This window comes from Heterodontus francisci, chromosome 5 (assembly GCF_036365525.1).
Source record: "Heterodontus francisci isolate sHetFra1 chromosome 5, sHetFra1.hap1, whole genome shotgun sequence".
Taxonomy (NCBI): domain Eukaryota; kingdom Metazoa; phylum Chordata; class Chondrichthyes; order Heterodontiformes; family Heterodontidae; genus Heterodontus; species Heterodontus francisci.
The window spans coordinates 86,382,941-86,395,929 of NC_090375.1; the positions used below are offsets into that span (position 1 = coordinate 86,382,941).

At 43.1% G+C, this 12,989-nt stretch overlaps 1 protein-coding gene across 4 annotated transcripts in view; it reads left to right on the forward strand.

Annotated features, from left to right (window-relative positions):
* The window catches only part of rock1 (Rho-associated, coiled-coil containing protein kinase 1), a 287,505-nt gene that overhangs the window by 108,895 nt on the left and 165,621 nt on the right, over positions 1-12,989 (forward strand). For all 4 annotated transcript variants that reach the window (XM_068031728.1, XM_068031729.1, XM_068031727.1 and 1 more), the window contains one exon: positions 2,772-2,872. In XM_068031728.1, the coding sequence (XP_067887829.1) occupies positions 2,772-2,872 (101 nt within the window). The remainder of the gene's footprint in view (positions 1-2,771; positions 2,873-12,989) is intronic.

Genomic DNA, 12,989 nt, shown 5'->3' on the forward strand with positions numbered 1-12,989 from the left:
GCCAATATCTGCACACTTTAGTCTGTATCCTGAACACTGTCTCAAATCAGGGAAACCTGCTGATCACCACCATAACTAAAGAATCAATACTGTTCCATGTTGAACATCATTTGGAGGAAGCTATAAGTCACAGAATCTACTCGAGCAAAACTGAAGTTGTTGGTACTCAAATGGAAATCTTTTCAGTGACTGGAGTAATACCTGGCACACAGAAAGATGGTTATAGTTGTTAGAGGCAAGTCAACACAGCCCAGGACATCAGTGCAGAAGTTCCTCACCAAAGTCTCCTTGGCCCATTCAGTGAGAAGTGATCTCATTGAAACATATAAAATTCCTAAGGGGCTTGACAGGCTATATGCTGCAAAAATGTTTCCCCTGGCTAGGAAATCTAGAATTCTGGGAAATCCAGTCTCAGAATAAGGGGTCGGCCATTTAGGACTGAGATGAGAAATTCCTTCTCTCAAAGGATTGTGAATCTTTGAAATTCTCTACCCCAGAGCTTTGTATGCTCAGTTGAGTATATTCAAGACAGAGGTCGATAGAATTTTGGGTACTAAGGGAATTAAGGGATTATGGGAATTGCGCGAGAAGCTGAACTTGAGATAGAAGATCACCCATGATCTTGGTGAATGGCGGAACAGGCTCGCAGTGCCATATGGCCTACTGCAGCTCCTATATCTTGTGTTTTTGTGTTCTTATCTTCAGTTGCTACATCAATGACATTCCCCCTCTCATATGATCTGGAGTGGGGCACTCGCTATAAATGTAGCTCGTTAGTACCACCACTGACTGAGCTGGCCCACAGTGTTTAGCTCATTTATATAGAGCTGTCCATGTCAGTCCACAGTAGGAGCTGGATAGCATCCAGGCTTGGGCTGGCAGTGGCAGTTACTGTTCACGCCACAGAAGTGCCGGCTAATGATCATCCTAAACAAGAGAGAGCCCAACCATCTCCACTTGACTTTCAGTGGCAATCATTACTGAACCCCCCAGTCAAATGGAACAAATTGTAAATGTGTCCCACTACCTGCTGATAGTTAATGACTTGGAATATGATTTTGTATGATCACAAATTGCAAGGTTACAATGCAAGTTTGCTTCAGTAAAGCAGATGCCAACCTTGCAATATAGCAACAAAGAACAGAGAAAAGAAGCAGCAAAGATCATGAAAGAGGCAAGTGGGTGATCATTTCTGGGCATTTTAACTGAAAGCTGTGGTTTTAAGTTGGTGGTGATTGCCTCGGAAGGTAGTTTTAACAGGGTTTTGTAAGAACATAGAAATGGTAGTAAGCCTTTCAGCTCATCGAGCCTGCTCTGCTATTTTATTTGCAATGGTGGCCGTTTATCTTTTAAAATCCCAATTCTCCAACCTTTCTCCACATCTACTTGTAATCGTGTTTCCCAAGGGCTTATCTATCTCCCTCTTAAGCACCTCAATCATTCTACATCCATGGTAGTCTTAGGTAATGCATTTCTTCTCAACCCTTTGCCCCAAGAATTTTATTTTTGGCTTTGCTTTTAACCAAGTTAATTCTGATTTTATGTCAATTCCCTTCATTATTTTAAACACTTCAATTAGCCACTTCATCTCTCGGGAATATAACCCAGGTTTGCCATGTCCCTTCATCCAAGGTATTAATTTCTAGTGAACTATCACTGGACCATTTCCAAGGCCAGTATAATCCTGTTGTTTGGGTACCGAAAACAGGACTTAATAGTCCAGATGAAAACTGACCAACATGTTCAATTTTGTTTCCTTTGCCAGTTTTGATGAAAGGTCACACACCTGAAACGTTAACTCTGTTTCTCTCTCCAAAGATGCTGCCAGACCTGCTGAATATTTCCAGTACTTTGTTTTTATTTCAGATTTCCAGCATCTGCAATATTTTGCTTTTAAGTTAAAATTTCTGTCTTTTACTTATATTCAGTGCCAAAACCACTTCTATAAGCCAGCCCTCTGAACTGGAGTGTTACTTTCATATGCCCAGTATTTTGTAATGTGAAGTGCAGATTTATCTCACACACACTTCCTTGCTGAGCTTCAGATAGGAAAATTGTTCCCTAAACAATCTGCTCCCTGAGCAGATATTGCCTCCTGCTGGGAGCTCTTTTCTCCCACCACCTCCTCCCCTCATCTATCAGTTTGTCGTCCTCTCTATGACCTCTGGTCATTCTCTCGGTCAAGCTGTCTTCTGAGCTAGTCTATCCATGTCTGGAAGTTAACTGGTTTGTGTATTGAAGTCAACAGAAAGTATTTAGCTGATGCAGCTTTCTTTCCCTGTAAACTTTTGCAACTTGGAACAACTATGGAAAGCGTTAAAACTTGTAGAATTGTAGCAACAGCCAGAAGCAATCAACCAGCAACTAACATAAAAGTAGTTGATGATCCCTGTAAATAGCGCTGCTGAGAGGTCCTTCCTGATGCTTAACGTGTGTTCAGCTGTGCAAGCTTAAGAGAGGGTGTCAACTGAACTTTGAGCTCCAAAATGGCACCCCTGGCGTCAAATCAGCATTGCACCCTGATTGACGTCATGATCTGCATGCTATGCATGTTTCCGGTGGACATTAACTGTGTGCCAAATGCCTTCACCAAGATGGTGTACCATGTGCTTTGTGCCAGAAGTATGCACTTGCACCACGGGTGTCATTTTGGATCCATAATGGCACTCGCAGCACCCAAAAAGGTGGCGATACAAAGATTAATTTTTCATCTGTACATGTAGTCAAATTGCAATTAAGATGAACTAATATTTTTTACATTTGTTTTACAGACAAAGATGCAATGAGTAAAGTTCGGGATTTAAGAATGAAAGCAGAAGATTATGAAGTTGTTAAAGTGATCGGTAGAGGAGCATTTGGCGAAGTCCAGCTGGTAGGTTCCGGCAGTGCTTAATTCACATGTTGTTTGTTGGAGGCCAGAATTCCAAGCAGAGAAAAAATCAGAATGTTCCATTGTACTGCATTATGTAGTGAAGGAGCAGCAATCTGTTGTTTCAGTATAGCCATTTCATTTGATTTCTAGTTGCTGGGATAGCTGTGCTTTCTAATAGTGTATTTTTTTCCCTCTCAGAATGCTGAATTTAAGCCATGAAATTATTAGCTTGGTATACCATGAATGGAGGAGCAGGGTCAAGGTGATAGCAAAGTAGTCCTGAGATGTGTTATGATCATCACTGATTTATGTAAACTACACAATAAAAATATATGCGGTAAGGTGGGGTTGAGGTCGAAGATAAGCCATGATTGTATTGAATGGCAGAGCAAGCTCACATGGCATAGCTCTGCTTCTATTTGTTATGGTCTTACATTTCTCACAATTAGCTTTTTCAACTCATCCCAGCGAGGTGTCATATTTTAACAATATGTCCTGAACTCTTGATTTAAGGAGTAGTTTTTTTTTACAGATTTAATAAAGTACAACGCACAACATAATTGCTCTGAAATTTTATTCATTGTAGTGTATTTTGTATGATTTCTAAAGGAATGAATGTGTGGCTGTACATTTAACTTAATAGCTGCAATGTAATTTTTTCAAAGCTGTTTTTTAAAAGCTCTTGTGTGTTCTCTCTGTTAAGTTGACGATTTTTAAATTTTTTTGATCTTGTTAAAAAAGGAGTTTTATTTTGCCAAACCTTTTCAGTTATTAAGTGGTAAAACCATGTCATTTCTACACATAAGAACCAGTATTGAGAAAACAAGCACTGCCTCTACTTCCTTGAATTTTCAACTTTGCCTGGTCAGTGTTTTTCTTAAGGAAAGCAACGGAAATAGGGGACTCAACATGTGAAAATATGAGAGTGCTCTTCTTTGGCCTCCTTTTCTCGAGAGACAATGGATAAGCGCCTGGAGGTGGCCAGTGGTTTGTGAAGCAGCGCCTGGAGTGGCTATAAAGGCCAATTCTGGAGTGACAGGCTCTTCCACAGGTGCTGCAGAGAAATTTGTTTGTCGGGGCTGTTACACAGTTGGCTCTCCCCTTGCGCCTCTGTCTTTTTTCCTGCCAACTACTAAGTCTCTTCAACTCGCCACACTTTAGCCCCGTCTTTATGGCTGCCTGCCAGCTCTGGCGAACGCTGGCAACTGACTCCCACGACTTGTGATCAATGTCACAGGATTTCATGTCGCGTTTGCAGACGTCTTTAAAGCGGAGACATGGATGGCCGATGGGACTGATACCAGTGGCGAGCTCGCTGTACAATGTGTCTTTGGGGATCCTGCCATCTTCCATGCGGCTCACATGGCCAAGCCATCTCAAGCGCCGCTGACTCAGTAGTGTGTATAAGCTGGGGATGTTGGCCGCCTCGAGGACTTCTGTGTTGGAGATACGGTCCTGCCACCTGATGCCATGTATTCTCCGGAGGCAGCGCAGATGGAATGAATTGAGACATCGCTCTTGGCTGATATACGTTGTCCAGGCCTCGCTGCCACAGAGCAAGGTACTGAGGACACAGGCCTGATGCACTCGGACTTTTGTGTTCCGTGTCAGTGCGCCATTTTCCCACACTCTCTTGGCCAGGCTGGACATAGCAGTGGAAGCCTTTCCCATGCGCTTGTTGATTTCTGCATCTAGAGACAGGTTACTGGTGATAGTTGAGCCTAGGTAGGTGAACTCTTGAACCACTTCCAGAGCGTGGTCGCCAATATTGATGGATGGAGCATTTCTGACATCCTGCCCCATGATGTTCGTTTTCTTGAGGCTGATGGTTAGGCCAAATTCATTGCAGGCAGCCACAAACCTGTCGATGGGACTCTGCAGGCACTCTTCAGTGTGAGATGTTAAAGCAGCATCGTCAGCAAAGAGGAGTTCCCTGATGAGGACTTTCTGTACTTTGGTCTTCGCTCTTAGACGGGCAAGGTTGAACAACCTGCCCCCTGATCTTGTGTGGAGGAAAATTCCTTCTTCAGAGGACTTGAACGCATGTGAAAGCAGCAGGGAGAATAAAATCCCAAAAAGTGTGGGTGCGAGAACACAGCCCTGTTTCACGCCACTCAGGATAGGAAAGGGCTCTGATGAGGAGCCACCATGTTGAATTGTGCCTTTCATATTGTCATGGAATGAGGTGATGATACTTAGTAGCTTTGGTGGGCATCCAATCTTTTCTTGTAGTCTGAAGAGACCACGTCTGCTGACGAGGTCAAAGGCTTTGGTGTGATCAATGAAAGCAATGTAGAGGGGCATCTGTTGTTCACGGCATTTCTCCTGTATCTGACGAAGGGAGAACAGCATGTCAACGGTCGATCTCTCTGCACGAAAGTCACACTGTGCCTCAGGGTAGACGCGCTCGGCCAGCTTCTGGAGCCTGTTTAAAGCGACTCGAGCAAAGACTTTCCCCACTATGCTGAGCAGGGAGTTTCCACGGTAGTTGTTGCAGTCACCACGGTCACCTTTGTTTTTATAGAGGGTGATAATATTGGCATCGCGCATGTCCTGGGGTACTGCTCCCTCGTCCCAGCACAGGCATAGCAGTATAGCAGGCTTGGCACTCTTGATTATTTCAGGGGTAATGCTGTCCTTCCCAGGGGCTTTTCCGCTGGCTAGAGAATCAATGGCATCACTGAGTTCCGATTTGGTTGGTTGTATGTCCAGCTCATCCATGACTGGTAGAGGCTGGGCTGCAGTGAGGGCAGTCTCAGTGACAACATTCTCCCTGGAGTACAGTTCTAGGTAGTGCTCAACCCAGCGGTCCATTTGTTTGCGTTGGTCAGTGATTATGTCCCCTGATTTAGATTTGAGGTGGGCGTTCTTCTTGATGGTTGGCCCAAGAGCTCTCTTAATGCCATCATACATTCCTTTGATGTTTCCGGTGTCTGAGGCCAGTTGAATATGACTGCATAGGTGTTGCCAGTAGTCGTTTGCGCAGCGCCTGGCTGTTCTTTGTGCAGTGCTTCTGGCTGCTTTAAGTGCTGCGGATGTTAAATCGCTGGGGGCTTTCTTGTAGTTCAACAGTGCAATGCGCTTAGCGGCTATGACAGGTTCCAGCTCTTCATTATGAGATTGAAACCAGTCTGCATTTCTCTTCGCACTTTTGCCGTAGGTGGTCAAAGCTGACTCATTGATGGCGTCTCTGATGTGGGCCCACTTGGTCTCCGCATCCCCTGTGGGAGTGTTTTGAAGGGCTGTTACAAGTGAATTTAGAAATTTTTGTAACAGCTGTGGGTGAGAAATTCTCCTCGTGTTGATGCGCGGGTGGCCCTTCTGCTTGGAATGATGCAACTTCTTTGGTCTGAGTCTAACCTTGCTGCACACCAGGGAGTGGTCGGTGTCGCAGTCCACACTGTGGAAGCTGCGTGTGATTTGAACACTGTTTAAGGGGGCTCGCCTTGTGACAATGAGGTCTAGCTGGTGCCAACGGCGCGATCTTGGGTGCCTCCATGAAACCTGATGACAGGGTTTAGTGTGAAAGAACGAGTTGGTGATGCAGAGGTTATGATAGGTACACAACTCAAGCAGTCTCTGCCCGTTCTCATTCATCCTTCCAACGCCATAGCGCCCAAGGCAGGAGGGCCATGAGTCATGGTCGGCCCCAACCCTGGCATTAAAGTCCCCCAGCAGGGATAGGTGTTGGGGATGCTGCTAATGATGTTATGGAGTTCCTCGTAGAACTGATCTTTAGCTTCAGGTGGGGAGCAGAGTGTTGGGGCATAGGTGCTGAGTAGGTGTACTGGACCAGAGTTGGTGGCCAGTCGGATGGACAGTATGCGTTCCGAGTCATTTGAGGGTGGCTCTATCATGCTGAGCAAAGAGTTTCTGATGGTGAAGCCCACTCCATGCTGTCTTGGTTCTTCAGGATCCCTGCCCTGCCAGAAGAAGGTGTAGTCTTGTTCTGCTAGAGATCCACTCGCGGGGAGGCGAGTCTCCTGAAGTGCTGCAATGTCTACATTGAGTCTACTGAGCTCGTTGTTAATGATGGCGGTCTTCCGAGAATCGTTGATTTGTGTAAGGTCTTCCGACAGGCCAGGACACATCGTTCTGACGTTCCAGCTTGCAAAGCGAAGGGCTGGTACCTTCTTTCCTTTTTTCGTGTTGTTTGGTGCGGTGTATCAGTCCACCTTTCGGGCAATGACCCTGAGCTCCAAGCACCCATTGAAGCAGGTAGACTGTTTATTATTGACTGGGGGCTGCCTGGTTTGAGGCGGGCGGTAGCTGTCCAGTGAGGTGCGATGACCTCTCCCACCGACAAAGGCAACCCGTGACGCCCAGTTTCTACGCCAAGAATGCTAGTACTAAGCTAATCATTTCAACACAGAACAGAACCCAGTTCAATGATTGTGAAATTGATTTAATGGCAGTAAATAAACAAAATTTCTATGCCAGTAAATTAATAATCAGTGAGTATTGACTTTCTTTGCTGCTTTTAACCAACCATGGGACAAGGTTCGACATTTTGCCAGCTCTGATATCACATTTTGCAGTTCTGTGGGTATTCAGTTCATTGTTGATATCTTTACTGGATTTTAAGATTTACTTTATCAAAGTATCTTTCATTACATAAATTATATTCTTCCCCCAAAAACACAGAATTGCTGTGATGAACAAGATAGTAGTCAACAATATTTCTGTAATTCATTTATAACATTGATTTTCAGGAAATTTGCACAAAGATTTATGTCTTAGTCCTTCATTTAGATTAATTGGTCAAAGACATTACTCACTCCTCCATGGGAGAATCATAAATGCACACCATGTTCCCCTGAGTGCACCAGTGAGCTGTTACTTGTGTGCTGTGTGCCATCTGCTCAAGTTAAATCTGGCAAGTGTATCATACTCAACAGCAGAGTTAGCTCTAAGACTTGTGGAAGAAATGTTTGACTTTCTAAGAGGGAATCACCTCCGGGGCTATCCATTTTGTTTTGGGGATTTTAGTATTAAGAACAAATACAAAATTTTATTTATAAACCTTACAAGATGCAATTTCAATAGTTGCATAAATTGGAGTAACACAGACAAAAAGATTTATTTTGAATAGTATTTGATTTTAATTATCTTGGTATGGTGATGAGCTGTAAATGATGGACCATTTGCTCCATTGCCTTCTCCTGTCTGATTCCTGTAATGCTATTTTCTTTTTATTCTTTCATGGGATGTGAGCGTCGCTGGCAAGACCAGCATTTATTGCCCATCACTAATTGCCTTTGAGAAGGTGGTGGTGAGCCGCCTTCTTGAACTGCTGCAGTATATCTGGTGTAGGTACACCCACAGTGACCTTGCCAAATAAATAATAATGCCAAGGCACGTGTAGCCTTGTGGCAGAGAAGAGTGTGAAGATACGATACAACAATTTTATTATAATGAAAATATAGTTTCTGCAGAGTCTACTTTAACACCTCCACTAACCTAGGCATCAGAGAATAGTCAGTTCGACTTTACCACTTTATTTTTATACTTCAGTGAAATGAATTGTTCGACTTCAATTTGCAGCGATGAAAAGAATTGATTTATTTGTTTAACTTGTTGTAACATCAGGAGGAGATTTTTACCATCGGTTTAAAAGTATTACCCAAAAATGCAAATCTGCAGGATTTGATATCAATGTAATCTTGGAGAACTCCATTGTAATTTTTGTAATGTGGAATAACTTGGATGGTTTATTTGACCAAGTAAGGGGCAAAAAGCTAGTCATTGGAATAAGTCTTTCCTGTGCCAAATTAGGAACCTAGAATTGTTCTTACTCTTTTCCCACCTTTTCTTCCTTGCTCATTACAGTTATGCTTAAATATTTTTTTTGCTTCATTACCTATTTTGAGAGTGATGTTAAGTTATTCTACTGTTCTGTGACTCCCCTCTTGAGATTAAACACTTAAAGGAGATCCAGCCACAGCGCCAAAAAGCTTTACAGCACAGAAGGAGGATATTCAGCTTTTGCTGGAGTAATCTGTAGCTAATCCCATTGTCCTGCTCTCTCATTATGGGCCTGTATCTTCCTCTCTAATAATTAGCCATTTTCAAAATTTGAAAAGAAACATTTGGCTCTGCCTTACTCACTGCAAAGCATTTCATGCCCAAATAGCGATCTGCATTAATAAATTTCTGCTAACCATTCTTCACTCGCATAATCACTGTTTTAAATTGATGGCCCATTGTTACTGACTTCTCAAGCAGAGAAAATAATTTTTCCTTATTCAGTCTATCAGAACACCATGTAATGTTAAAGACCTCAATTAAATCTTCTCTTCTTCTTTGCTTCAGTGGAAATAGTCCCAGAATCTAAAGTCTCCTCGTAACTATAGTTTCACATCCTTTGTATCACCCTAGTGAATCTACACTATCCACTTTCTTATGGCTTAAATTTTCTTTCTATGATGGGTGTCACAAACAGCATACAGCAGTGTGACTATAATCCAAACAATATTTTGTACAAATTTACAACAACAAATTTATCATTACTTGTGTACCCTATGCCCCTATTCTAAGTCATGCTCCTGCAATGAACTTTCTATCCATGCTGCTACATTCGCTCCTGTTGAAAAGTTGAGGTGTATGGTACTAGACTCCTGAGCCACATTTCAATGCCTTATAGAAAGCCATACATACTACATCTGTTGCCTTCCCTTTGTCCATACCATTATTGTCCAGTAGAAATCCTTGACGTCACAGGCATACCAAAAGGACATGTTTAGCCACATATACTAATCTTAGTAGAAACTACCTTGTGCACAATACAAGTAAATGTACTTCACGAATACATTTACTTAATGAGTATCTGCCACCATCCCTAGTGTCAAAGGTTTGAGTTATGGCAAAATACAACAACAAATTGTATTTTTACAGTGCCTATAATGTAATAAAATGTCCCAAGATGCTTCACAGGAGTGTTATAAAGCACAATTTGAGACTGAGCCAAATAAAGCAGATAGCCAAAAGTTTGATCAGAGGGGTAGGTTTTAAAGATCATCTTAAAGGAGGAAAAAGAAGTAGTGAGACAGATAGGTTTAGGGAGGGAATTCCAGGGCCAAGGCAGCTGAAGGCACGGTCGCCAATGGTCGAGCAATTAAAATCGGGGATGCTCAAGGTCAGAATTAGATGAGCGCAGATCTTCGAAGGGTTGTAGGCTGGAGGAGACTGCAGAGATGGAGAGGGCGAGGCCATGGAGAAATTTGAAAACAAGGATGAGAATTTTAAAACTGAGACGTTGCTTAACCAGGAGCCAACATAGGTCAGCAACTGTGCAGCAACCCGAAAGTCCCCGTGCAGGTCACGCACAAGTTGGCCACTTTAAGTTACCACACGTGTAATTGTGCAAAAATGTTTTAAGGGGCCGAGCACACCCTCAAAAAATTAGAGGGAACGATGGTGATGGCGAACGTGACCTAAAGTTTACAGAGGGTAGAATGTCGGAGGCTGTCCAGCAGTGTGTTGGAATAGTCAAGTCGAAAAATAACAAAGGCAGGGATGAGGGTTTCAGCAGCAGATAGGCTCAGGCAGGGTGGAGTAAGGCAATGTTACAAAGGTGATGGTGCGGATATGTAATCAGAAGCTCATCTTAGTGTCAAATGACACCAAGGTTGCAAACCAGTCTCGTTCAGTCTCAGACAGTTGCCAGGGCAAGTGATGGAGTTGGTAACTACAGAATGTGTTTGTTGGGGGTACCGAAGATGATGGCTTCAGTATTACCTTGTGAGGTTATGTCAAGGAGATACATGCTTCTTTTCAATATTTAATTGAAAGAAATTTCTGCTCATCCGGTACTGTATGCCAGATAAGCAATCTGATAAATTAGTAACAGTGCAGGAGTCGAGAGAGGTGGTGAGGTAGCGCTGGGTGTCATCAAAGTACATGTGAAAACTGATACCGTGGGCTGGATTTTGGAAGGGCTGCAGAGGCAGGAACTGAAGTGGGTGGGCCCACAAATTCTTGCTGCTGGTCGGTGTGCCAGTTTGCTGGCATGTTCCCACCTTGGGGCCATTTTTAAAGAAGCTGGTTGTGGGGGATGATGGACACCCGCCTGTAAGTGGCGGGTAGCCAATTATGCCCTTAATCGGCCTATTACAGCCACTATGCAGATAATGACTGGAATTTTCCTGTCCCCCTCCCCCGAGCCGGGATTGTCAGATGGCCACAGGCTACTTCCCCTCCACAATAACGGCCTAGCAGCTGTGACTACATTTTATTTTACCTTTTTAAAAATTCTTCAGAGGGTGCCTCCATCTTGAAGCACCCTTCCCTTCTCTGCTTACATCGACAACACCCATCTCTGACAATACGTCTGCCGAACAGTGCTGGAAGGCCTCCTATTGGCCCTCCAGCCTTGAGAGTCTGTCCATCGTCCTTGATTGGGTAGGATCTTGGAGGCGGCCAGAGTCCCGCTGGCGGCAGTTCCACGTTCCTGACCCAGAAATCAGCCCTGCATCAGGATTGGGACCCTGGAACAAAAATCGAGCCCTATGTTTTTGGATGAGGTCACTGAGGGGAAGCATGTAGATGAAAAATAGGAGGGGGCTACGGATAGATCCTTGGAGGACACCAGACATAAAGGAGTGGAAAGAGAAGCCATTGCAAGGGATACTCTGGCTACTGGATAATAATGGATAAACTTGTGCTTTTCAGCTTTGTCAGGAGGTGTTTATTAGAGGTGGTCTTACAGAAATATATAAGAAAATAAATAAAACGGAAAAGCTAAATCCAGAAAATTACTTGAACTAAATTGTGAGGTTATGTCAAGGAGATACATGCTGAAACTAGTAAAAGGCAAATATATATACAATAGCAGAAGATTCTTCTTCACATAAAGGGTGACCAACACATAAAATTGCCTCCCAGGTAGAGTAGTGAAAGTGAAAGCATTGGAATGTCTTGAGGAGCAGTTGGATGCTACAATGGGAGACTTTGTTCTTCCTAGATGAGTGAGCCAAGATAGGCCAAATGATCATTTTCATCCACAATTATCTTGAGCATTTTATGCAATTTATCGGTTATCTTGCAGCACTTTCTGTTTCTGGGCAGTGGTTCAGATGGTTCACTTCATCCTCCTCTGAATTCAATGAAGGATGTGATAATCCAGGCTAGCGTTAGTATTTCTTTGAATTCATTGTATTTAGTTTATACATCTGAGGCATATAGCTCTTGCACGTGGATTTTATTCATGGGGTTGGCTGTAGGCCTTTTTATTTTAAAAAAACAAATTTAGTGATCCATTCTTTACATTTTCATCTCTACTGATTTGAAACCATCCCTCCCTTGTGACTTTCAGATTTTCCTTGTCCATTCCCACTGTACAAATAAGATCAGAAAGTTATCAGGTAAGAATTCGTGAAAATGAATTTATGCCCCAACTCTCCATGGAATAAAGTATTGAACTCCTGTGTGTTCCAGCACTGCAATGCTTTGTCCACATGGACTGGCAATTTAAATGGTGGTATTGTGTGTTTGAATGTCAGTGCCTGAAGTGGAGAGGCACAAGTTCAGTTTACTTCCTCTTTTCTCCCATCCTTTCTCCTACCTTCCTGAACTCAGCTGCAATGCTTTGCGGAGGCACAAACTCACTTGGTCCCTCCTTAAATTTCAGAGGCCAGAGAGAGGGTAATTAATGGACGACTGGTGCACAGTTCCTAGTGGCTGACTTTGACAGAGGCCTGGGAACAGGTCATTTTCCCTTCTAGCTGCAGGGGATACATGACATATTCATATGGGAAAAAGATCTAATTTATCCATTGGTGTTGGATATGCTGAGTAACAATAAATACCAGAAAAATAAAAGTATATATATTGCAATGCTCAGTGTAGTAAATAAATTCGGGAAATTAGAAGTAATTAGGTTAGAGGAAGATCAAAAATTTTGCTGCAAACTCAGCAGATGTTCAAAATAAGCATAATGGATTATAATATTTTTAGAAGGAACAATAGGTAAGAAAGCAGAAGGTGAGGCAATACCAGTGAAAGAGGGAATTCATGCTGTGTAGAGGACTGATTAGAAAGAAAGTTCAGTGAGAGTCAATATGGTTCTACATCTGGGGTGTCCAACCTTTTCGCGTGGGGTCCACAGACAATTTTTGTC